This window comes from Oryx dammah, unplaced genomic scaffold, assembly GCF_014754425.2.
Source record: "Oryx dammah isolate SB20612 unplaced genomic scaffold, SCBI_Odam_1.1 HiC_scaffold_11, whole genome shotgun sequence".
Lineage (NCBI taxonomy): Eukaryota > Metazoa > Chordata > Mammalia > Artiodactyla > Bovidae > Oryx > Oryx dammah.
In genome coordinates this window covers 32,239,668-32,265,731 of record NW_024070195.1, presented here as the reverse complement: position 1 = coordinate 32,265,731, position 26,064 = coordinate 32,239,668, and the positions used below count along the sequence as shown (strand labels likewise).

General features: G+C 34.4%; 2 protein-coding genes across 5 annotated transcripts in view; one reads left to right on the top strand and one right to left on the bottom strand.

Annotated features, from left to right (window-relative positions):
• The window catches only part of RUNX2 (RUNX family transcription factor 2), a 224,964-nt gene that overhangs the window by 18,701 nt on the left and 180,199 nt on the right, over nucleotides 1–26,064 (top strand). The window lies entirely within an intron of this gene.
• The window catches only part of SUPT3H (SPT3 homolog, SAGA and STAGA complex component), a 399,531-nt gene that overhangs the window by 372,217 nt on the left and 1,250 nt on the right, over nucleotides 1–26,064 (bottom strand). For all 3 annotated transcript variants that reach the window (XM_040249540.1, XM_040249542.1, XM_040249539.1), the window contains exon 2: nucleotides 16,685–16,785. In XM_040249540.1, coding sequence (XP_040105474.1) covers nucleotides 16,685–16,785 — 101 coding nt within the window. The remainder of the gene's footprint in view (nucleotides 1–16,684; nucleotides 16,786–26,064) is intronic.

Below are 26,064 nucleotides of genomic sequence, written 5' to 3'. Positions count from 1 at the left end.
AACCATAGCCTCTGTGAAGACCAGGAGTATACTCAATTTATTCACCATCTCCCATGTAGGAAGGCAACACTGTGTAAGATCAGATAGTCCTGGGATCAAATCAGAGCTCTATTCTCTATACAACCTCTGAACCTCTCTGAACCTCTTCTGTAAAATGGAAAACCTATCTCATGTGACGACAAGAGATAAGATACATCAAAGTCACACTTCATACCGAACACATACATCAGTGCAGAAAACTCCCCATTCTGTTTCCTCCCCATACTTTCCTTCCATATCATGTACCCAAATGTCTATTATACAATAGGAATTAAATAATCATTTCTGGAGTGAATTCATGAGTAAGTGGATGACTTAATGAGTGAATTAATGAGTAAGTGGAATAGGTGAGCAAATGAAAAGTTGTCTTAATAAAACACAAAAAGACTTGGAAGAGGGGTTTGATAATAAGAACAGAAAATATATAAAATACTACATAAATAGAATAATACTATATAAATACTGTAAATACTGCAGAAAATATATATAAATACTATATAAAAAAGGAAAATACCTCACAAATAACTTTGAAGTCTAGAAAAGAAAAAAAGCAGTATTTTATATATTTAAAACTAGAGACTTTTCAATAAAATATTTGCTATCAAGGAAAGAAGCTAAGATTTTTAAGGCTCATGTGTGGGTAATACAATATCTAGCTAATACCTAAACTCAATCTACATCCAAGAGCTTAGAAATAAGAGTTATACTATAATGAACAATTATCATGTTTTTTAATGAATTTTATCTCACTGATTTATGTATGACTGTTGTGGAATGATGTTCTGATTTTCTTTTTTCAATGTGTTTCCTCCTTTCTCAAGTTACAAATGTAAGGTTCTGCAATTGTATTTAAAATCTTTTGGAGGTAGATGCACCCAAAAGAAATACCTCAACACAAATCACCATGACATATAATGAACCCAAAAGGAATAGGCATATATCACTAAATGCGAGATCTTAAGTTCGATAAAACAAAATCTGACCTTTAATATTTTTTAAAATTGGTTAATAAACATAAAATGTGGCAAGGCTTAAGTCCACATATTTTTAAACTCTTCTGGCATCCTTGGGGGTCTGTCCACAAAAACTAAGCGGTATATACAAGCTAGAAACAAAAAAAAAAGTCAAACAAAAAGAAACATAAGCCTGTGGGATTGTCATTTAAATATACGGCTGAAATCTAAATGATTTTTCCATATTCACAAAACACACCCAAGAAATTTCATGCAATGTATAAAAATCAATAAATGAAAAGTAATAGTGTAAAAAAAAAAATAGGGACACTATTAGCACAATACTCTCAAGGATAAACTACAAGTCAAGATTTCATCCTGTTCCTTAAAATTGAAAAAAAACAGATCAGCAATTAGATTATAAATTTCTCTTATTAAAACTTCACTCCATCAGAGCAACAAGGTTAAAGAATGATTTACCAAATCTGACTCCCAAAGATTACTCTAACAAAATGCTTTTAATGTGACTTCATGAAATATGTAAAACTTCTTCCTTCTCACTACTTACATGAAGTCTAAAGTCAATATATTATGAAATGAAACTATTATAAAATCACTAGCATTCCAAAAACAGATGTAGATCTCATTTGAACATTGTAGGTCTATTTATTAGTAAGTAATTTTGTATACAAAGTAAGATTACAATTTTTTTAAAAATTACAAATGCCTAAATGCTGAAATAATCAAACATAACAAAATTGTCAAAGTGGTTCTCTGAATGACATTATTTCCTTTTTTTCTTCTAAAGATTTCAAAATCTCTCAAAAGTGTTATCTTTACAGTGAGAGTAAGCTATAGAAATACAAACACCTATACATATGCATATCTGAACATATGTGTCTGTAAATGTCCTGCTGCTGCTGCTGCTGCTAAGTCGCTTCAGTCGTGTCCGACTCTGTGTGACCCCATAGAGGACAGCTCGCCAGGCTCCCCCGTCCCTGCGATTCTCCAGGCAAGAATACTGGAGTGGGTTGCCATTTCCTTCTCCAGTAAATGTCCTACCCTAGTCTAATTTATAGAAACAGCAAGGCCCTGGTACAAAATGAGAAAACATAAAATAGGAAAGTAGCTCATGTAATCTGGTAATTCAGAAAATATCCTCAAGTCTCCCTAATGTAACATGGTAGTTAAGAGTCTGGCTGTAGAATCAGAAAGACCTAATGAAATCCCAGCTCCACCACATAATAATTGGGAAAGTGTAGCAAAGTTATTTAACTTCTTTGAATCTCAGTTTCTTCATCTGAAACTTGGGAAAAATATTATCCAACTAACAGGGCTAGTAAATGAAATAATATGTGGAAAGATATGAGTGCATAATACCTATAAGTGATTTAGTGATGACAGTAATATTTCCTCTTTCTATAATCTCTGTGGAGCCCAAACTCCTGCCAATCCTTCAGTGTGCAGCTTATATGAACTTCCTTAGAGAGGCTTTCCCTGAATTAAGTTCCCACATTTCACAATTTCAGAGTGACCTGTGCATGTTCTTTAATAATCGTCAAAATTTACTTACTTATGCAAATGAATCCACCATGCATAGCATACCACATATATTTAGTAAATTATAAACTGTTATGAATAAAAATGTTTAAATTTATAATCTTCCCACTGATATCATAAAATTCGTATATAATCAGTGGGATCTTGATTACAAATATTGATTGTAATATGGATGGGGATCTACATTTGAGTTTAGTACTTCTGCACAACTACAGGTAGGAAAGAAAAGAACACCCCATCACCAGGATTTCAGTCTATCTCTACACACTTAATCACAATGACAGGATCACAGTAACCTTCTACATTTTATCCTTTATCTTCCATTATTCAGTCTACTAAATTAAGGGTTAAGGAAAGTGCTAAGTTTCTTTGCTGGCTTTTAGTTTCCACATAGAGTTTTCTTTTAGTCCTCACCTGCTAGAACTATGATTAAATCAACTATTCACTGTAAGTCAGAGAGCACTGAGAGATAAGTGTGCTGGCTCTCAAAGGGTGGTTTCCAGACCATCCATACCGGTATCGCCTCAGAATTTACCAGAAAGGCAAATTACTGGGCTCACTCTAGATTCACTGAAATCAAAAGCCTGGAAGTGAAGCCCAGCAGTCTTATAGTTAAGCAAGGCTTTGAGGTGATTCTAATGCACACCGAAGCTTGAGAGTCATCACATTAGAGGATCTAGTCTTTGTAAGCAGTAGACTGTTTCACTGATTTTCACCAATGTAATTTGCTAGGCTTTTATAGTTCATTATTAAAATTCTAATTGGAGTATAATCTCTAAAATCTGAGAAACAGGACATGTGTCAGAAATGTAAGACAAGTAATCAAAGAAAGATTGCTTAATACACTGTTCTGTCCACATAAGTTGCATAGTCAATTCATGATGTACCTGTTCTCTTTTATTAGAAAGTAACTCCCTCTACATCTGCTCCTAAAAAGATTCTTCCTTCAGAACCACTAATTTCAAATAAAGTCAGAAGGTGACAAAAAATACAAACTGTTGTCAAAGGTTTTGTAAGTCACAGGAAAGAGACAATAAGCTAAGCAAAAAATGTGATTATTATTCTACAGTATTACTTCTGTATGTAAAGACAGACACAATGAAGTCAAAGCTTCAAGTGGGTTCTAGATTAATCTTTATTTTAGAGATATAATTAATGATAATAAACTTCCATAACAAGATTATAAACATGGTTTAATGATAGAAAACTTGCTAACAAAACATATTAGTAGGTCAAATGTGAAAAAGGCATACAATCATCTCAAAGATAACTTTCTGGCATCTGATAAAATTCAATGCCCTTTCATTTTCTTTTTTAAATTCAGAAATATAAAACTACTTCCTCAAAGTGATTTAAACCATTTTAAACCAAAAGTCAACATTATGCTTACCAATGAACAAGAAAAACATTTCCATTAAAATCAGGAATAAAAAGATCCATTATCCTCACTCTTAATTATTGATGTTTTGGAAGTTCTGAGTTAAACCCGTGAGTGCATGCTCAGTTGCTCAGTCATCTCTTGTGGCCCCATGGACTGTAGTCCATCAGGCTCCTCTGTCCATGGGATTTCCCAGGCAAGAATACTAGCGATGGTTGCCATTTCCTCCTTCAAGGGATCTTCCTAGCCTAAGGACGGAACCCACGTCTCCTCCATCTCCTGCACTGCAGGCAGATTCTTTACCACTGAGCCATCAGGGAAGCCCGTCTTAAACCCTTATCTGTGGATAATACAATTCTCTTCCTAGAAAGCTCAGGAGAATCAAATAAAAAATTAAGTTGATTAAACTTTAAGAATTTTTTCATAGTAGCATTACCAGAATATGTAAACATACATAGAACTAAGTCACAGGTTCAAGTACATAAGACTGTAAACTGAAAAAATACAGTTTTAATACAAAAACAACAGAACTTCTGAGGAAAAAAAAAAAGAAATAACAATGGTATTTCTAACAGAACTGGAACGTAAACTCCAAGAGATCGGGGGTGAGGGGTGGGGGTGGGGGTTATTGCTGTTGCTTTATTCACTGCTATACCTTCAGCCCCTAGAAGTCTGCCAGGAAATAGTAGACACTCAAAAGAAATTTGCTGAATGAATAAATGAAAAGCATTAGCATTCAATAATCCTTTATATCAAATGAGTTCTTCCTATAAGTGACAGAACTGCTTATTAGGAGTCCACAATGAGACCAAGAATGTACGTTACTGTGCACATCATTTAATTTTGCCAGTATCACAAGAAAACCATCTCAATGAAGAAAGCAGGGGACTGGTTTACAGTCTGGCTCAGGCTACTTACCTTATAAAAGACAACGAGGAACAGTTCTCATACTGGTTACAATGAGTGGCAGGCACCTCTTTAGACTAAATGTTGGGAGTTGAAAGGAGAAAAAAAAAAAAACTAACTTCAAACCAAAGAATAATTTGTAAAAAATCATGTCTGGCTGCTGAAATGTGGTTATAATTAGGTCACTGTGTCTTTTAAAGGATACTTATGAAACATGAAAGCAACAAAAAATTTTAAGGATAATTTTTTGTCAACTGAATGTCAGGTTCTAATCAGGAAATTCAGACATCTCAGTAGTGTCTAAATGAATGAAGCCTTTATACTTTCAGAGTAGTTTATAATAGATGATCATAGGAATTAAGGCACATGAAGAAGTTATGCTCTAAATCAATATAAACAAGTATATGCCTCACTCCTCACTTTAAAGTGGGTCCAATATTGTAGTGTCATCTCAAATAAACAAGTAAAACAAAGAACTGAGTCAGTGCTGGCAGTTTAAAAAATGAAGAACAAGTGAATAGTCAACTTAACACTAATTTATAGCAGACAGGCCCTGGGAAAGTAAACTGGACTGATATTCAGAAGACCAGGTACATAGCCCTTGAACACCAAACTAACTTACTACACAGTCTAGGGCAAATCACCTCACCTCACTGTTCTCCAGTTTCTTCAGGAGTAAATAAAAAAAGACTCTCAGATCTTCCACTCAGTCTAAGTAATGGATACTAGCCAATTCCCTTCTTCCTGAATAAAGGCAGATAAGCGATCCTACAAAAATATGCTGAGGTTCAATTCCATCTATAAACCTACAAAGTCAAACTAGATGTAAAAAGTACAGACATTTTATATGGAGATCTGCACTGAACACCTATCTATCTTCTCTGTAAATGATTTATACAATCTGGTTCAAGCCACAAAAGAAATCTTGAGAGCTGTATGTGTTTATTTGAGTTTTACGAATAAAATTCTCAGCGATATAAGAAAGAGAACTCATGGTACTTACTCTAATTTTTATGACTCCAGAACATCATCCTTCTTTCATCAAACCAGATGTGACACAGAGCCACAATTTTCTAAGGAGGCAGCAGAGGCTTCAAGCAAATCACACACTCAAAATAGAGAAAGCTACACACACACACACAAATGTCTTTCATGCAATGAAGATGAAGAAGAAACTCAAGCTAATGTAGGAAGAGAATAAAGGGAATAGTATAACTTCAGCTCTAAAGTTAGTAAGAAAGCAAAAACAGACAAGGGATGAGGGACATAAAAATATAAATTTAGCAAGTTATAATCTCCAAGACCCATGGAGATTGTCCTCCTAAATTATACTATCGCATCCTGAATCCAATTTCCTATTCATTCTATTAAATTCAGCACCTATTAGGTACCTAACACGTACCAGGTACTGTAAAATAGGAAAGTTAAAACAAGCTCTGGATTCATGAAGCTTACATGGGGAAAGAAACAGGCAAGTAAACAGATCCCTGGAATACACTAAAGTAAGGACTTCTTTAAAGAGTATACTATTAATACAAGGTGCCATGGCACACAGAAAGGAATTAACAAGATTGGACAGCCAGTGAGGTCTTCTTGGGGGATGAGCTGTCCAAGCTGATATTTTCCATTTTACTGTATTTCCTATTCCTCCAGTTCTCTCAATTAATCTTATACTTTTCTGACTTTTAGATTTCATTAAACTCTCCAAACCCTTCTCCCATTGTTCAACAAATTAATCAACTTCATTCCTTTCTATTCCATCCCTCCCCACTAGCCTAGGCTCAGTGATTAGAACCTCTAACACCTTGAATTTAATATTCTTCGTTTTTAATTCCTAAATCAACCCAATCACCTTTCTTTTCCAGTCCTATGCCCAGCAGTTGAGCACCGTCACAGAAAAGTATACAACCTTGCTGTTAAAGCCCTTCTATGATTCAATGGACATGAGCTTGAGCAAACTCAGGGAAATAGTGGTCAGGGAAGCTTGGCGTGCTGCAGTCTGTGGGACCACAAAGTGTTGGACACGACTTAGCAAGAGAACAACAACAACTTGTCAGAGCCCTTGACAACTTAGGCAACACTAAGCATATCCCTGATGAGCTTTCTCTCCCTAACTCCACTCCTGCCATTACAAACCTTTACCACTCTCAAGCTTCGCTGCCTCCCCATCCCTTCCATGCCAACTCCAGTCACTGGCCCTGCCTGCTTCTTCAAAATGGTATGAATGATAATTATGCATAGCTGAAAATATGACTTTACACTACTTTCATGTGTTAAAAAAGTTATACGTATTGAACTAACCCAGCAATCTGACATCCTTAACATTGTTTCATTATGAAAACAGATTTGGTCCCAACAAAGGACTTGCAAATAAACTCTGACCTGCTACCTGAACAATTTCAGCTACTAAAATACAACCAAAAACCAAAAGTAATAAGTATACCAACTCTCAAAATTGATAATTAAGTTTACACACCAAAGATCAAGTGACTTTTCTCAGAAGAGAACATGTATCAGGTTTTCCTAGAGTATGACTTATTTTAGACACAAATCTGATAAATTTAATTTCTAGTCCATAGTAGCCAGAAGCAGCATTCAAGTGTGGGGGTGGGGAGGGGGACTGGGTGGCAAGGTGAAACCCTGCCAGAGTACAACACAACAGCAGCAAAATTAGCTGATGCAAACGAGAGAAAGACCGTAAAACTCAACCCCCCAATATTATAAATTCAAATAGCAGATCAAAGTAGGACTACTGATCACAGGAGCAAACTACACTTTATGCCTCAATGGTATCCTAGAGCATCACAATGGTATAAGTGGACTATAACACCTGATATATTTTATAATGAAATTTCAGTTAAAAAAAAAAAGTTCAAATTGTACCTGGTATTCCATCTGTACATAGTCATAAACATGCTATAATAACCTTACTGTAGAAATATTTTCATTAAAATGGTCAAAATAAAATCCATTTTATCACTTAGATTACCTCATGTATTTATAAAATAAATATATTAAATATATTTATCCTCTATGATATATATGGCATAGATGCCTTGGTTTTTAATTCTAATAGAATACAGTTGTAAGCTAGTCTTTTGTTTCCAATCATGCTCTTCACTCAAGACAATAATTGTATAACTGAAAACTGAGGCAATAGTCTGGCTGATTTTTATACACTGCAGGCACAGCACAATTCTACATTCACGCAAGTAAAACCAACACTAAAGAAAACAGTTCTTCAGCATCTCTAATCACACAATAGTTAACCAAGTCACTCGTTAGTTTCTATCCAGTGTTGTTTCAAATAAAATTTCTAAAAGTCAAATTATTTCATTAATTGACTTAAATCACACAGACCAATGTCTGAAATTTGAGTATACAGCAGAAAGCATAAAAAGAAAAGAAAAATGAAACTGCTTAAAATTTGCACTTAGAATTTGCTTTGGAACTTGATAAAATGATCCCTTAAAATTCATCTGGAAGAATAAAAATAGGAAGAGAGACAAGAAATATTTTAAAAAGAGAAGTTATGCAAGTGACCCTGAACTGTAATACCAAACATTAAAACATATTAAGAAGCTATAATAACTAAGTAATGTAGTACTGGCAAAAGAAGAGACAATTCGATAGACAAAGCAGAAAACTCAAAAATAATAATTCATTATCTGATAAAGGTAGCATTTCAATTCTGAGAGAAAAGGGAGGTTTATATATTTGTGGTGGTGAGACCACTGGCAAGCGAACTTAAAGTAAAAACTGTTTTGACTCAGAACCCTCCCTGGCACTATATGACAAAATAATGGATTAAATACTAAGCTGTAGAAACTAAAAGCCTGAAACATGAAAAGTACATGATGATTTATACAAAAGTTGCGGGTAAGACTTTCTGTCAAAGTGAAGTAATAAAATAAAGGCAGATCTAACTACATTGAAAATGAAAACAAACATGTTAAAAAGAAATAAACCTTATGGAAACCAAAAGATGAAGGGTTATGGGGGGTTGTGGGGAGACTTCTATATTATGATCAATAATGGCTTTATGTCTTTAATATATTAAAAGCCCATAATAATAAACAATGGGAGGAAAAATGAGAAGTCAGTAAAACTGTGCTCAGATTGGGAACAGACACCCACAAATGAAGAAATACAAATGGCCAAAATAATTCCTAACTCAGTAGTCAAAGGAAAGTTATTATGTAAAATAGTTAAAGAAAAGCACAATGTTTTTACTGTTAAAATGTCAGAGATGGAGAGGGGTACTCTCATAACTGTTGGTAGACATGTAAAAAGTCCAGTTTCCCTGGAGGATAAATTAAGAAATTACTATCAAAAAAGCTTTTAGACTCAGAAAAAAATCTTCTTCTAAGACTTTTATATAAGATATTAAGCTTCCATTACATCATTTTCAATAGCAGTGTAAAAATTGGAAATAACCAAATGGTCCAATAAAAGAGGATTAAAAACATAATAGATATCATATAATGAGTTGTTTACATTCTGTATCAACAGAATTTCTTGTAAGGAGGAAACATATCATCATAGGTAAAAAATTTTAATTTCCTACCCAAAATTAGTAACCACTCTCTAACATATTTTCAGCATTTACGAATCCATTTTTATTGAGTAATTTTTTCAACGATTAATTTTGACCTTCATACATTTAAAAATAAGTTTTCAAAATCTCAGCATATTTAAAATAAAAATAATGAACTGACAGAATGCTATGTGACATACTGCTCAATTTTATATAGCTAACCAAAAGTTTTGCAAATCCAGCTACATGAAAACAAGCACCCAAAACTCACAATGCTGTTACACATTCAGTTACACAACTGGCATGATAATTAAGTGCAATAATCTTAGAACTAATAAACTCAGAACAATAATCACCAATAATCACAGGATTTTCAGAAACACTAAATATAAATATATTAAGTAAATTCACAGAACATTTTTAATATTCAGTATTATCCAGACCGCCTACAAAATAGAACACGAAAGTAATATTAAACCTCCTCATCAAATCTGACCTGTCAAAGTAACCAAAAATTAACATCCCCAAATCACTGAAAAACTGTGAGACAATGACAACCCAAAAAAGGGAGGAGTAAAAAGTTAATGGATGACAGCGTTAAGAGTGAATGCAAAACAAAATAATGTAACAGGTAAAATGTATTTTTCCAATTTCAACAAAAATATAAGCATACTAGAAAAGAAGTATTTCGTGTATTTATTTTCCATATTTCTTCGGTATTGTCCAAAATGGGAGCCATTTACTACATGTAATTATTTAAATTTAAACTAATTAAAACACAGAGCAGAATTCACTTGCTCTGAATTCTGTAGCTCAGTCGCCTCGCTCAGTTAATGTACTCAAAAGGTACCTGTGGTTAGTCTCTATCTACTGGCAAGTACAGAAACAGAAATTTCCATCACTACAGAAAGTTCTTCTGGACAGCATGCCATATAATACAGACAAATTAATTTTTTCTCTATAATTATAAAAATTTTCTCCATAAAACTGCAAACTTTTCTCCCTACACCTGAAAAATTTTTATAAACTTCCTAAATCAACAGGTTGATGATAATAATCATTCTTTTAAGTACAGTGATGATAAGTACTAACAGGACGTTGTTTATCATGTGCCAGGAACAATAAACATGGGCCAGTGTTTTTCATGTGCTCTGACTCAGTACCTCACTTAATTTTCATACAAAGTGTATGAGGTAGATACACGTCTACAATGCCTTATCTGAAAGAAGTATTTCAGAATTCAGAAGTTTTCAGCTACTACTACACAAAAGCCATATACTACATAACTCTTGAGGGAAGCACTCAAGAGCACAGTAGAATGTATGAATATTAACATGAAAGGTAAGCAAGTCAATAAATAACCATCAATCAGTTAGGTCCTGGTGCTGCCATCAACAGAGAAGGTAATGGCACCCCACTCCAGTACTCTTGCCTGGAAAATCCCATGGACAGAGGAGCCTGGTGGGCTGCGGTCCATGGGGTCGCGAAGAGTCGGACACGACTGAGCGACTTCACTTTCACTTTTCACTTTCATGCACTGGAGAAGGAAATGGCAACCCACTCCAGTGTTCTTGCCTGGAGAATCCGGGACGGGGGAGCCTGGTGGGCTGCCATCTATGGGGTCACACAGAGTTGGACACGACTGAAGTGACTTAGCAGCAGCAGCAGCAGCTGCCATCAAAATAGTTCAGAACAGGTGTTCCCACTGACCAGCATTAGTAACTTGCACTTACACAGTACTACAATCTCAGAATGACAAATCCATGAATTCTTCCCCACAGGCCCAAGGATTTTCATCACAGAATTATTAAATGACTCTTATCTCCCTGAATTTCAAGAATTCATTTCTAAGACTGAACAGAATTTTTTTCCCTCTAGTAATTATGTATCTTAAAATAAAAGGCCTAGCTATCTTTTCATGAAATAATTGATAAAGATATTTAATACAAATTCAAAACTGTATTTTGTCACATTTATAAAATGATATGCTTTTTCAATGCAAGTACTTAATTGGATTGAGCAATTTAACCATTACCTTATTTCATTTCTAAAAGGAAAAAAGGTATAAACAACCTTGAGCTTCACAGTGCTTTTATGTTCTCAATCAACTTTTGCACATTTTCTCACTTTCAGGAAAGATTATGACCAATTTTATGTTATAATTTGAAAATATTCATTATTCTTATATTTATAAACTAGTGTACATCTTAAAGCATTCCAAACTGATGAATTTCACAGAAAGTACAAGATAAGTTATACACTTACTTTAATGAAATTTAAATATCAAGAATTAAAATATATCATTTAGTAGTGACAAAATAGAAAAGGACAGATATTTAACTACTCAACAGTATGGCCATGTTTAAATTCAAAATTATGAACTATCACACATATAAGCATCCAGTAAGGAGTACATAAGTATTAAGTTTCTATGAAAAATCATACTTTTTATTGGTTCTGATATGGCCTTGCTTAAAAAGATCTGGTGGTTAGACATAAGAAATTGAAACAAATGCTATAATATGAAAATACAAATTAATCCAATATTTATTGTAAGAATTAGACCTCATCACAAATAACAGTAATTAACCAATTACTTGCCTTTCCCATTATTTCTTCCTTATACCACACATAAAAGTTCATTTGTAAACTAAATTTTGTAAATCAAAATAAGTTTTATTAGTTGAAACGTAGTTTAGCATAATTTGTTAAGAGCATGGACTCTGGAGTTAGACTTCCGGTTTCAAACCAAGGTTTTACCACTTGCTACAATGGCAATTTTTGGTGTTGCAAACACCTGTGTCTCAAGTTTCCTCATCTATAAAAGGGAACAACACTTGTCCTCAAAGGGTTGTATGAGGAGTAAATGAAATGGTATGTGGAAGTGCTCAGGAGAATGCCTGGTACACACAACAGCATTTGCTATTATCATTGGCCTTATTAAAGCATCTCTGAAACTGTAATATTAATAATATTAATGTTACCACTTATCACGAGTAAGAACTGCTTTGCTCCAGCCTCCTGAAAAACTTAAATACACCAGGGAAACAGTGTTTGAAGGAACCCTGTGGCCGTTTGACACATGCTGCTACTGCTACTGCTGCTAAGTTGCTTCAGTCGTGTCCGACTCTGTGTGACCCCATAGACAGCAGCCCACCAGGCTCCTCCGTCCCTGGGATTCTCCAGGCAAGAGTACTGGAGTGGGTTGCCATTTCCTTCTCCAAAATTGATATGTTTAATACATATCAATTATCAATTCATATATTTATATGTTAGATCCCTTGATAGGCAGATTAAGGTATGGATAGAACTAGGAACGCATTCTTTCACAACTCATTTCTTAATGTTATATAATAGCCAAATGATACCATTTCACATACACAACTGTGCCCTTACTCTAGTGTAGCAATGTATATATGGTTATTGCTATTTATCCCAAAATTCCCAAGAGAAGAAGCAAATCTTACTGAGAAAACTACTCGTTCATTTTTGGACACACTAAGTTTGAGCTGCTAACAGAATACTTAATGGATGTTCCAGAAAGCAGTCAGGAGTACAGACCTAAAGTCAGGAAGACTACACTCAGATCATCACTCCCCACTTTGTATTACCATGGAATTTTTCACATCCTACATGTGACATTCATTCACCTCCACAACCCTTCTCTATTGCTACACTATCTCGAAGGCATTCAGGTTTTGCCATACAAGGGCTCAATAATGTTGCTTTTAAAAAAAAATGCAAAACTTGCAGAATAGTACAAGTAAAAGAGTGAATTTCACTGTCTATAAAGAAAACTCTGATTTAGAAAAGACTTTTTTCACTCTGTGGATTTTAGATAAGGATGAAATTTCACTTGGAAGAGTTCTTAGAAAATATAAGTAGCATGCAAACAAAATCCTTTTTTTTTAAATTTGGTCACATGAGAATTACTAAATGCTACCAAGCAATGAAACCTGACATTATCACCAGGCCTATAAACCTGCAAGAGTACAATATAACCAGGCAAAGAAATTTATGAGAGTAAAATAAGGAAGAAAAAACTCAATGAAGATTCCTTGAAGTGTGTTTAAATTAATTTATTTAATAAGTCATTCAAAATACCTGCAATGTGGGTTGAAAAGATTTTATTCTAATTTACAGGCTACTTGAGCTCAATAACTTTAAATGAAAAGCCTCTGAACCCTTTCTAGAATGTATTATTCAAAAAGCTGTGATAAGGAGCATAGAGCACAAGTGTTAAGTTACAAGCATAGGTAAGGTAAAGCTGCTGTCATTTCCAACCCCCCAGGAACTGTTCGACTGCCAATCCTTTTGTTTAAAATCTGTAGAAGCATGTTCTAGAGAATGCTGCACTCAAAGTATTTCTCACCCAAACCTAAAATATGGTCAGTCCTATCAAGCCTCTAATAGGAAGACAGACCAGCTGCCAGCTCTGTATTTAACAGCAGATCCTGACAATTCCATTTGTGCCTGACAACTAGACACCTTTCAGTGAAGCCATTCCCTGGAAATGACACTACAATATTGTTACTTATTTAGAGGTCATGGAGTCAAGAAAAAACAGCTCATTCATGGTGAATGGTTGGGGAAGACAGTAGCTGGAGAGATTAAAAGAAGCAACACAATACACACTGGCTTAGAAGAACTGTGAAAATGCAGAGGGAAAAAAGTAAAGATTCACAGAATCAAATTCCTACAACATGAAATAAACAGAGACTTAAGGCTTCATTTTCTTATTTAAAATCACATAAGCAAGGATCAAATGCATATTGATTCTAATTTTATATAATCAAAAGCCTGAAAACATTATGCTATCAGAAAATATTGGTAAATTGAAAAAGGATTCCCCTAATCTTGGCCCCATTTTCCTGTTCTATGAAGCAATTCATAAGAAGAAAAAAATAACTTCAGACTATAAATGATGAATGTAACTATTAGGAGTAGCCTCTCGATGAGGTCTGAAATAGAAGGAAAATGTACATTTCTTCCAAAGCTGTGGCCAACAATAACTTTTGCATTCTGAATCCAGCTTAAGCACATTAGTTGGGAAGATCTTTGCAAAAGTATTTAATAAGAAAGTGCTGAATTTAGCTTTTATTTTCTTTTTTTCTCAGTTTTCTTAAGTGGCCTACAGTCTATCCAATGCACTAAGTAGAACCTCTTTTAAGTATAAATGACAAAAGGAAATACAGCTTTCTTCTTACAGAAAGCTGTTTTTATAGATCAGGGGTCGTCAAACTTTCTGTAAAGGGCCACACAGTAAATATTTTCAGCTTTACAGGCCATATGGTGTCTGTCACAAATACTCAACTTCGCCATGAAGCATGAAAGAAGCAACAGATAATAGATAAACAATGTCTGTGACTGTGGTCCAATAAAATCTCATTTTTGAAAACAAGCAACAGTCTATGGCTATAGTTTCCTGACCTCAGCTATAAAGCATGTTTTTTCACCTAATAATAAATACATTGTTTTAATAAATAATACCAAATTTGAAATATGATAGCTTAGAGTTGCTTTAAAATAATTTCATTTTAAAAAAGTGGGGAGTAGGGAAAAAGGTTAAAGAAGACTGGCAAAACACAATTACTGTTAGTCTGAGGATGGATGTATGGAGTTCACTATACTATTCCAATGATTTTATGAGTTTGAAATTTTCAAAATTAAAAGTTTTTAAAATTACAAAGTAAATTAATGAACTGGCTCTACAGGAAAATGAATTTCCTTGCTTTATATTATAAACATTCTAAAACATGTTTAGTAGTTTTTAAACATAATTAACAGTACAACATAAAATTTTAGTGTAAAGCTACTATGGTTTAGTCACTGGTTTAGTCACTAAGTCATGTCTGACTCTTGCGATCCCATGGACTGTAGTCTGCCAGGCTCCTCTGTCCATGGGATTTTCCAGGCAAGAATACTGGAGTGGGTTGCCATTTCCTTCTCCAGGGGAATCTTCCTGACCCAGGAATTGAACCCGGGTCTCCTGCGTTGCAGGAAGATTATTTACCGACTGAGCTATGAGGGAAGCCCCAAAACTATAGCTAAAATATTTAAATACACAAAGTGTATACATGCATAAACCCTTAAAAGTTTCCATAATTTAAAAGACAGCCTAACTTCCTACAACTCCTAAATTAATACATTTAATTTAGTCTTATCTTACCTAACAAAATGTGTTACCAATTTTTGGTTTTAGAATATAATTATTTTATAGGGTATATATTACTTATGTTAACATATCATAGGTTTATTGTTTTTCACATGAATCATTTTCATTAGTTTTAAACTCTAAGCAATGAATAATAATAGAAATAATTCACATAAACAAACACTGCTTAAGGTCTTCAATAACTGAGAGTTTAAAAGGATCCCAAGACCAAAGTTTGAGAACCTATGACTTGAATGTGTCTAATGCTGTTTAAAGTATGTTTACCAAGCAACTATTAGATACATGCTCAAACTCATTTTTCTTCTGAAGGATAATCATCACACATGGGAGTTAATCCACTATGAAGACCATCAATATACACCCACTTAAAACTTCAACAGAAACATTCTTTTAAAATTGCTGGGTATGTCATGAATAATGTAGCCACAGGAAAAGAAGAGCTCTCATGTGCTGTCCCCCCATATGCAGAAAATTGTCTCCTGAACCAATAATAAAGAAAAACTAATATGCGCCAGCAGACATTTCTAATAAATCTGCTACCTCTCATCAGATCAAGTTATGCAGTCTCAATGAAAGAAGCCAGAAATTAAGCTGAAAAGAGCCTTAGGAAAAGAAATCTTAATGAATACGCAATATCTGAAAAAAGAAATAAATGTGTTTTTTAAATGTCCTAAGTTTTTTCTCCAGTTCTGAAACACAGAAATATTGTCAAAACTGAAAACCAAATGAGGTTCATAGAATTATTATGACTGACATTTGAGAAAAACTTGAGAACTCTGTGAAAATATTCCCCACTATCCAAGAATATAATCAATGTTAAAATTTTCTAAATCTAAAATACAATAAACAATCCATAATACAGATCTGGGTAGATAATAATTAGGGCACAAATGTCTACATGAGTATTCATTCTTTTATGAAGATGAACCAATACTTTTGGAATACAGTCTCACTGTTGCATTTTTAACCAATTTGCCCCTTTCGTATATGGCTATTTAAAATGTTATCAGACTACTTCATTTTTTTACTTAAGTACAAATTTTCAAGTTAAGTTTTATAAATCTTGGTATTTCTGCTGTCTTCTGTCAACATGAACAAACTTAAGAGTAGTAAGTGAAACATACAGCCATACTCACATCATACTCTGCAATTCTGCAGTGAAGCTTATAGACTTCCCTGTGCTTCTTCCACTGCTTGAAGTGGCAGCAGACATGGGGCTGGCTGCAGTATTATTCATCTAAATATAAAAGAGAACCCAGCTTACAAAATGTATTTAGCTATAAGTAAATGCATAGAAAATGGAAGCAATTAGAAATTACTTCAGAAATGACAGAAATTTTTAAAATTCTGATTTGCCTTATGTAAAAATCTGATTTATCCATACTTGTTCTTTATTAAAATCAAATAAAGGCAAGGTAGAAACCTGCTTAGTCAAATATGGTATCAAAAAATTGCTTGTGCGAAAAACTTTTCATTACATATTTTACAGTTAGTATTGGGAGAAATATCTCATTAAAGTATTTTAATAGAACTCAGTGGTTTTCAAAATGTATTCCAAGGACCCCTAAGATTCCCTGGCAATATTTCAGTAAGTTCCCAGTTTCAGTGAGCTCTCACTGGCCATCCTGAACACAATTACTCTGATTTTTCTATTTTATATATTGGGGTTTCAAGTAACATTTTATTTAAAGAAAAAGTTGTACAGCTGTAAGGTACAAAATTACAAAACCAAAACATGACCTAATTCCCATTTGAACCACAGCCAAAAATACAAATAATGGAAATAAAGCCGAATAGTAGATCAGAAGTTAGCATTGTGATATGTTATAGTCTTATGGTTAAATAATACTCACCAATTTAAAAATGTGATTTCTTTTCCCAATAAAATTAAGGTGATGCATAATGGGAAAACTAGATGCCAATCCTAATATACACCATTTTATTTACTGTATGTGGCAGTCCCATAAATAAGAATTAGTGAAAATAACATTTAAGTAATAAAAGTAGATAAAAGCCTTAGCTTTTATCTCAAGGACACAGTAAGTGCTCAACAAATGTTAGTTAATATTTTATGTTTATATAAACTTTTCAATACTATGACTTTCTTTAAAAAATAGTTTGCAGAGTTAAAGAAGAATTAACAAATCTAAAATATATAATAAAATTAAGCAGTACTAGGAAATGTAAGTATAATAAAAATGAGGAGTTAAGAGTCAGACCACCAAGGTTAGAAGCCTAGCTCCACTACTTTACTAGCACTTGGGGCAAGTGCCTTCATTTCTTTATACCTCAGTTACCTCATCTGTAAAATGGTAATGATAATTGTAAGGATTACAATTATCAGGGTTGTTGTAAAGATTAAATGAACTAACATGAACAAAGCATCCAGAACAGTTCTGAGCAGTCAGTATACAATGTTAACTATTGTAAACAGAAAGAACTCAAGAATTCTCCCTTTCTTGATGTGTTAATAACTTTTATATGACAAATTTAGATTATCCTTACTTCACCATCACAAAGTTTAAGTAACTTGAATCTTTTCACTAGAAGACCTCAATATAATTCAACAAATATTCATCAGGTTCCTTATAAAATAAGTTCTGTTTTCACACTAGCATCAGTGTTGCTACTAGTCAGCCTGGCTCAAAATCTCAAGTCATCATCCTTGACTCCTTCTCCTGCACCCTAAAATTTGCTAAGAAGTCAAATAAATTCTACTTTATGTTTCTACCTCCTCCCTTTCTTGTTGAGTTCTATTTATAGCTTCTTTCTTGCATCTCAGTTCACTCTCCATACTGCTGTCAAATGTATTTCTTAATACATCCTCTAACCCGACCACTTTGGTGGGCAACGGAGACTAAAATTGATCAAGGAAGCCTGAACCAGTCACTCACTGATGGCTGAGATGGAAAGGCAGAGCCCCATGAGTGAAAGAGAGTGGGCTTCCCTGGTGGTTCAGAAGGTCAAGAATCTGCCTGCAATGCAGGAGAGCTGGGTTCGATCCCTGGGCTGGGGAGATGCCGCAGAGAAGGGAACGGCTACTCACTCCAGTATTCTGGCCTGGAGAATTCTATGGACTGTATAGTCCATGGGGTCAGAAAGAGTCAGATGTGACTGAGCAACCTTCACTTTCACTTCCATGAGTGAAAGCTCAAGAAATTAACTACTACAAACTACTGTCTGAAATGGCCCACATATGAAGCTTCTGATAAGGCAAAAGGACAGAGACCTAAGGCAAGCAGCATTATAGCTGGGTAGCCAGATCTGGAACAGCCCAATATCATTCCGTGGCAGGACCAACTCTCCGCAAACATAACCCCCTCTCTAATCTGAGGGGCCTAAGGGCCAGGCAAAATTCATTCAACAGAGAATGTAAGAGCAGAGAAACAGAAAGAAAAAGGTTTCACTCAAACTGAGCCTGAAAACCAAAATTCTAAACTAAAGAAGCTAATGCTATGAAAAACCATTGATCTTTTTTAAGCCTAAATTTGTCCTGTTTGTTCACAAAGACTTCTGGTGGGGCAGGGGAGGAGGGGGGGATAGGTACTTTTTTTTTTTTTTTTTACAAGTATTAGAGAGAAAGAGGAAACACCATTTGGAACTCAGTTTTTTAAAAAAAATTATTTTATCATCAGTCCAAGACTGGGGAAAAATAAGACAGGAAAGCAAGTACTTCGAGGAACAGTCCTACAGAATCAGGACACATGGATTAAAAAAGGAACTTGGCTATCCTTCTGAACCTAGAAAATGTTTCTACTTGTCCCAAGAGAAACTGACGAGAGATATGACATCCTAGAGAAGACGTTAAAGATTACGTGTTAACCCCGGTCTCCAAAAGCAGTTATGATTTAGGCTGACTCATGTCAGATCTGAGGGCATGCCATTCTGTGGGACTCTCCTGAGATACTGCCAGAGTAATTTTCATCTTGCAAATCCAGTCACCTTGCTTTAACACTCTCTGAAGAGGAGACATTTCAGAAAGTAACTTCATAGCAAAACTCCAGCTTTCTTAGGTTGTGCCCCTACTGCAAATGTTTCAGATCAAGAGTATTTATTAGTAAGAGGGAAAAGGTCCCAATTCTAGTTTATTATAACCATGATCATCCTTTCACAGTTAAGTTATTAAATTCTTAAATCAAACAGGTGGATAACATTTTTCTTGACATAATGAGCTGATAGTGCATTAGAATCTTTAAAATTATTTCCTGTGCCCACATTTTGTTTGATGATGGAGATAATTAACTTCTTTAGACATTAACTTTTTTACACATCAAAGTCCTATCATTCCAATGCTTTATTTCCTATCTCCCAGACATTAAAAAAAAAAAATGTCGGTTAAAAGCAGAAGCACTCAAGTCAATTTTCTCTAATAAATATAGTTAACATGGAACTGAAAACCTACTGTAATCTTCTCAATGGGTTAATGTCCTACAGTTGTTTTAGCTTTCAATTGAAATGCAGCTGTTTGCCATATTTTACAAAATGAATTCAGATGTGCAGATGGAGACCTAGATTATTTCAACATGCCACAGTTTAAATGTGAACTCAAGGAATAAGTTCATCACTGATTAATACTTATATTTAAACCTGATCATTAAGCCAATAGCCAATATTACATCACATCTGTAAAATTCTGTTCAAGTAGAAAAACTGGTATCTTTTAATAAAAATAATGGAATTTAAGGATATACCCCTTTTCTTAGAAAATATCATGACAAAAAAATTTTTTTAATGTAGTAAAGTCATACATCACAAACATGAATTAAGCAAAAATATAATAAAACTGTTACTCGGTTTCTATTTATAGCTCATATTTTTAGTGACTAACTGACCAAAGAAATACCATGAAACATCTTTAGCTTAAAATACTTCAGAGTTGAAAACTTTATTACTAGTTAAAACACCCTCAAAACAAAATCTGGATTGTGAAATCCATCAGTCTACCCATTTATTAAAAGATAGCAGAATTTTTTGTTTCACTCTTGAGAACAATTAATTCAGCAGACCTCTGTACTGATTCTGAGCATCTAAGAGTCTCAATTTCAATCATTCATGATCTGAGCATCCCACATAATATAAAGTAATAATCCCAAATAATATAAAGTAATAATGTTCTGTTATAATCAGAACATTTTCATTTTCATAGAACTCCAAAGGCAGGAAGAGATTATGGTTAAACCAACACTATTACACACTACATTTCAGCTTTATTGCTTAAAAAAAAAAAGCTCAAGTTATATCATGATATAAATTTCCTCCTGCTGTGAAAAATAATACCAAATGATCAATCACTGAGAATATAAAAAATAAAAAAGCAAATTAAAATGTGCAAAATTTTAAAACTTCTGTGTCTAGTTGGGGATAACACAATAGTAATTCCAATATATTTATACACACCCCAATTCAAGTTAATACATACTAGAACTTGGTAACAACAGTTAACTAATCTCTCGTTTAGTTTCTTGATATGTCAAGAATAATTTGTCTCAGGAGTATTGTAAAGAAGACAGTGGCTACAACATATGAGCACTCAAAAAATACACTTGAATTGAAAATATCAAAACACTTGTAAAGTATGAAAATTCCCTCTAGATAGATTATAAACTACACTTATATATCTCAGTTGGCTACCTGAGCAATTTTTTTTTAACCTACTGACAAAGAAGCTGTGACACACTGGTCAGAGACACGTGAAGTTCTATTATTATATTTTTTCTTTAGTTTCATATTAATGTAGGTTTCTACTCCATGTGCTTTCTCTTTTTTTTCCCCATGTGTTTTCATATACAGTACTCTCCTTAGAGTTTCAAAAAAATTTTTATTTTTGCAAAAATGTTTCTTACGCACAGCCAATCTGCCTGTCAGATCATCCTAAAATACGTGACATCCAAACCCTGACAAAATGGCAAGCTCACTTTTCCAATATCAAAAACACTTGTTTCTACATAAAATAATACACAATTGAGTGACAATGGTTAACTCTCCAGATATGTGCAAAAATTTGGAATCAATTATACTTCTAATAATAAGAAGTAAGTATATTTGACAAGGATGTCAAAAAAGGAGATCTCTTAAACATCAAGATTCTCTTCTAGTCCAGATTCACATTTTTAAAATATTAAATCTTATGAGAAGTCCATATTAAGTACAAACAATTCAATAAAATATCTCATATGGTTAAAAACACACTTAACGTGACTAAACAGAAAAAGGAGGGGGACATTTTCTGGAGGCATGTAAAAAAGAGATAAGTTTGCATAAGCATTTCGGAATTTATAAAGGATCTCTCACCTGTATTAGCTCACATGTGTTCAAAATCATCCTATTAGGCATGATTTCCCCCCAACTAACAAAGAAGGTTAAGAGTAAAAGCACTGGGTGGAGGCCACAAATCTAACACACAGAAAAACGCTCTGATCTTAGATAACCCGCAATATCCAGTCCACCTACACACATACAAAAGTTCACCCATCTTCTACCTTAGTGCCTCAGTTTAAACACACTAAAATAGGAATTACCGAGAAGTAGTACTAAGGGACGTGTCATTAAGGTTTCTTAGAGACTGACAACTTTAAAAATTAAGTTCAGGAATTCTTTAAAAATTAAGTTCAGGAATTCTTTGCTTAAAAGTAAACCTTAGGCAAACAGATAAACAACTATAACTATAATGGGCAAAGTATAACTATGCACACTGGCAGATGAAAAAAAAAGTGAAAGTGTTAGTCGTTCAGTTGAGTCTTGGCAACACCATGGACTGTCGGGAGGGGGGACCAAAGACATCTGAGGTTCAGAACTACAGTTTGAAAATCACTAATTTCATCCAAATCCCTCATTTTTCAGGTGAGGATACTGAAGTCCAGAGGGGTTTCTTGAACTGCCCAAGGACACATCACTATTTAGCGATACAGCTGGGATTAAAACTGAGGTCCCCTGACTTCTGGTCCAGAGTTCTTTCTACTATCCCACAAGGATCACACAAATAAAAGTTGGTTATAATTAACTCACAAGTCCTCCACAATGTGTTTGTCATAGTGAACTTTGTTGTGAAGTATCTGTCTATGCCAACTCTCGGTTTAGCAGGTAAAGAGCTGGGCTCTGGAGTTCAAACACAGGCTCTAACACTTACCAGGTGACCTTGGGCAAGTCACATCACCTCCCTGCCTCAGTTCCCTCATCTTTAAAAAGGAGATTAAAAATACTCCTCTCATAAGTGACATCAAGTAATGTACACAAAACACTGAGGACAGTGCCTGCTACCTAGAAATACTTAGTTCATCATGATGATGATGATGATGAACCCAAGCAAAAGTACAAAGTACTACTATTAAACATGTATATCCTCAGAGAAAGAATACTATGCTTAGGAGTAGTCTTTGAAAGATCCAGAAACAAATTAATATGAAAAAAAAAGTGAAATATAAAGGATTCAGTCAAAAAACCTCTACAGCATTTGAAACAGCAAAAGTATACTTTAAGCTTTTTAAATAATGTATATTTGTATATTTTATAGTTTTAAAAGTTCATATATTTACTGCCCTGTGAAAATTCAAGGAACACAACAGTTTTTCAGCAACTAATACATACTATATGCCAGACAGAATGTTATTTTCATATTCATAAACTTAAACTTCAATATCCACTATTAGTCAGATATTATCAGAGGCAGTAGTGTAAACAAAGAATCTTACATATCCATTCCAGAAAGTAAAGACTCATCAGTACCACCTATTAAGTGGGAATGACATCTTTGGATAAATAAGATAGAGCATTAGTTTGCAACACATGAAGTGCCCATGAAAACATTGGTTTTTCCCTTAGCAGTTAGTATAGAGTTGTTTTGTGCAGGGAATGTACTGCAAACAGATTAATTAAGCACCACTGCTGGGACTTACAGTATTATTTGTAAAAGAGAATGATCTTATGTATGTGCTGATTCACAAATTAAAATACATGCAGTTTTTGCAGATTTAAGGTCAGTCTTTCCTGGAGGTAGGAGGTAGACCAGTTGAGACTAAACCAGTTAAATTAACATTTGAAAGACAAGACAACAATTTACGCAGTTCTCATCTGAAGCCTCCAGTAATCCTGTGAGGAGGTAGGTTAAGGTTGAAGTGAATTCGCTCAGTCGTGTCCGACTCTTTGCGACCCCATGGACTGTAGCCTATCAGGCTCCTCCGTCCATGGGATTTTCCAGGCAAGAATGCTGGAGTGGGTTGCCATTTCCTTCTCCAGGGGATCTTCCCGACCCAGGAATCGAACCCGGGTCTCCTGCATTGCAGGCAGACGCTTTACCGTCTGAGCCACCAGGGAAGCCCTAATTCTATTTTAACTGATGAGGAAATTGAGACTCAGAAAAGTTAAACACCTCAACTGAAATCACAGGGCAGAAAAGGTGTATACCTGGATTTTGGAATTAGTTAAAACTAATCCAAAATGCATCTCCAGATCCATTACTCAATCAACTTAAGGCTAGAGCAGCTAATACTTGCTGAGTACTTACTTCTGTGCTTTGCTGCACCCAGCCCTGCACCCAACACATCACACAGGTTACTGCATTTAACCCTCAGCAGTGAAGAAGCAAACCAAATGTGTTTGACTCTCAATAAAGTATTTTAATCCACTACACCATAAATTCAATTAATATAATAATGCATTAGATTGAATTATTATTCTTTACTATTTAAGTGAAACTAGTCTTTAACATGGTAAGCAGATTTCTAACTAATTTCATTACTCAATTTCACCATAAAGTAAAACAGGTATAACAAGAATACTCAGTGTTCTGATTAGACTGGCATGGTCCAACTTTCTTTGCAGATTTTACAACAAAATATTTTTTTAGAGAAAACCAACAATCAAAGTACCCAAGATTGCTAGCCAATTATACTGAGAAAAGTAGAAATTTTTAATGATCAGTGGCTTAAGCAGACAGGTCACTTGCTGGCCTTATTCCAGACAGCTCATGTGTTATTTATGCACATAAGCAATATCTGTCACTACTTTAAAGTGAGTACATTTCTGAGACCACAGTACATTTACTTCTCCTAAAATTATATACTCCAAATTTCAACAAATTTAAAAGGAGGGTGACCATATTATTATGTGGACCCAACTGGAACATTTTTTAAAATGAAAGGATCCCTATTAATAATTATGCTGAGACAAACAGGCTCTAAACCATGACTGACCCAAAAAAGCAGGGTATACAGTCACCCTACATAAGAGCAATCCATTTGATTTGTATGTTATGGGGTATTCTCTGTATATGCTTTATTTATGAGCTTCAAGTTTTTGTTCCAGATCCAAGGATTATCATCAGCCTTGAGACGAAGGGTACCACTCTACAGACACCAGGCCAGAGTTGAGGGTGTGTTATCTATAAATCAAGTGGGTTTTTTTTTTTAAGGTTTTCTTCAAAACTTTATAAACATTTGCTTTGGGAAAAAAAAAAACTCTATTTCAAAGAAAGAATCCTTGCAAAATACTGCCAAATTTCAGGCTTATCTCTTCAAGAGTTTTGAATACCAATAACCACAAAACTATTGCAATGGCCCAATGCTCAAACTTTACTATTATAATTTATCAAATTATTTCTTATATAAAAAGTTAATGAAAAACACCATCTTTCAAACTGTAAAAACTTTAGGAATAAAAGAGTTGAAAAGTTTTCACTGAAAACTAACTAAAGTGATAAAAGATAGTGGACACCCAGTCACAATACAGTACAATAATGGTTAAAGGAAATTCCACTTCATCTCCAGATGAATCTGGCATTAGCTGTACAACCTAGGAGTCAAAAGAATGCTTTGCTTTAATTTGCAAGCTGTAAATAAGTATTAACAGACCCAAGCTTCCAACTATAGTATTTGAATGAAAGGTATTATTTGAATATAATTATGATTCCCTAAGGCAACAAATGTTCTAAGAACTGGCTTCTCCGACTTAAAATTCAACCAAATCAAGAATTGGAAAAGGTCTCAAGGCCTGGATTCTAGACCTATGCTGTCCAACAAGGCAGCCACTAGCCACAAGCCACTATTTATATTTCAATTAATTTTGTTTGCTTAGTTGCTAGGTCCTGTTGGATTCTTTTGCAACCCCATGGACTGCAGCCTTCCAGACTCCTCTGTCCATGGGATTTTCCAGAGAAGAATACTGCAGTGGGTTGCCATTTCCTTCTCCAGGGGATCTTCCCGACATCAATTAATTTAAATAAAATTAAAAATTAAATTCCTAAGTGCACTAGCCATACTTCAAGTACTTAAGAGCCACTTGTGTCTAGTGGGTACCATATTAGGAGAGCAGAGATTACAGAATATTTCCATAAAGACAGGAAGTTCCACTGGACAGGGCTGCTCTAGATCTTTTCTTGAATGTTCCCAGAGAAAAAGAAATGCACAATAGCACACTAAAGGGCACTTTATTTTTGCAAAATAGTAACTATCAGGAAATGTATTCATAACAGTCAAATCCATCCTCTCTCAAACATACACCAGAAACTCCACGAGTTCGGTAC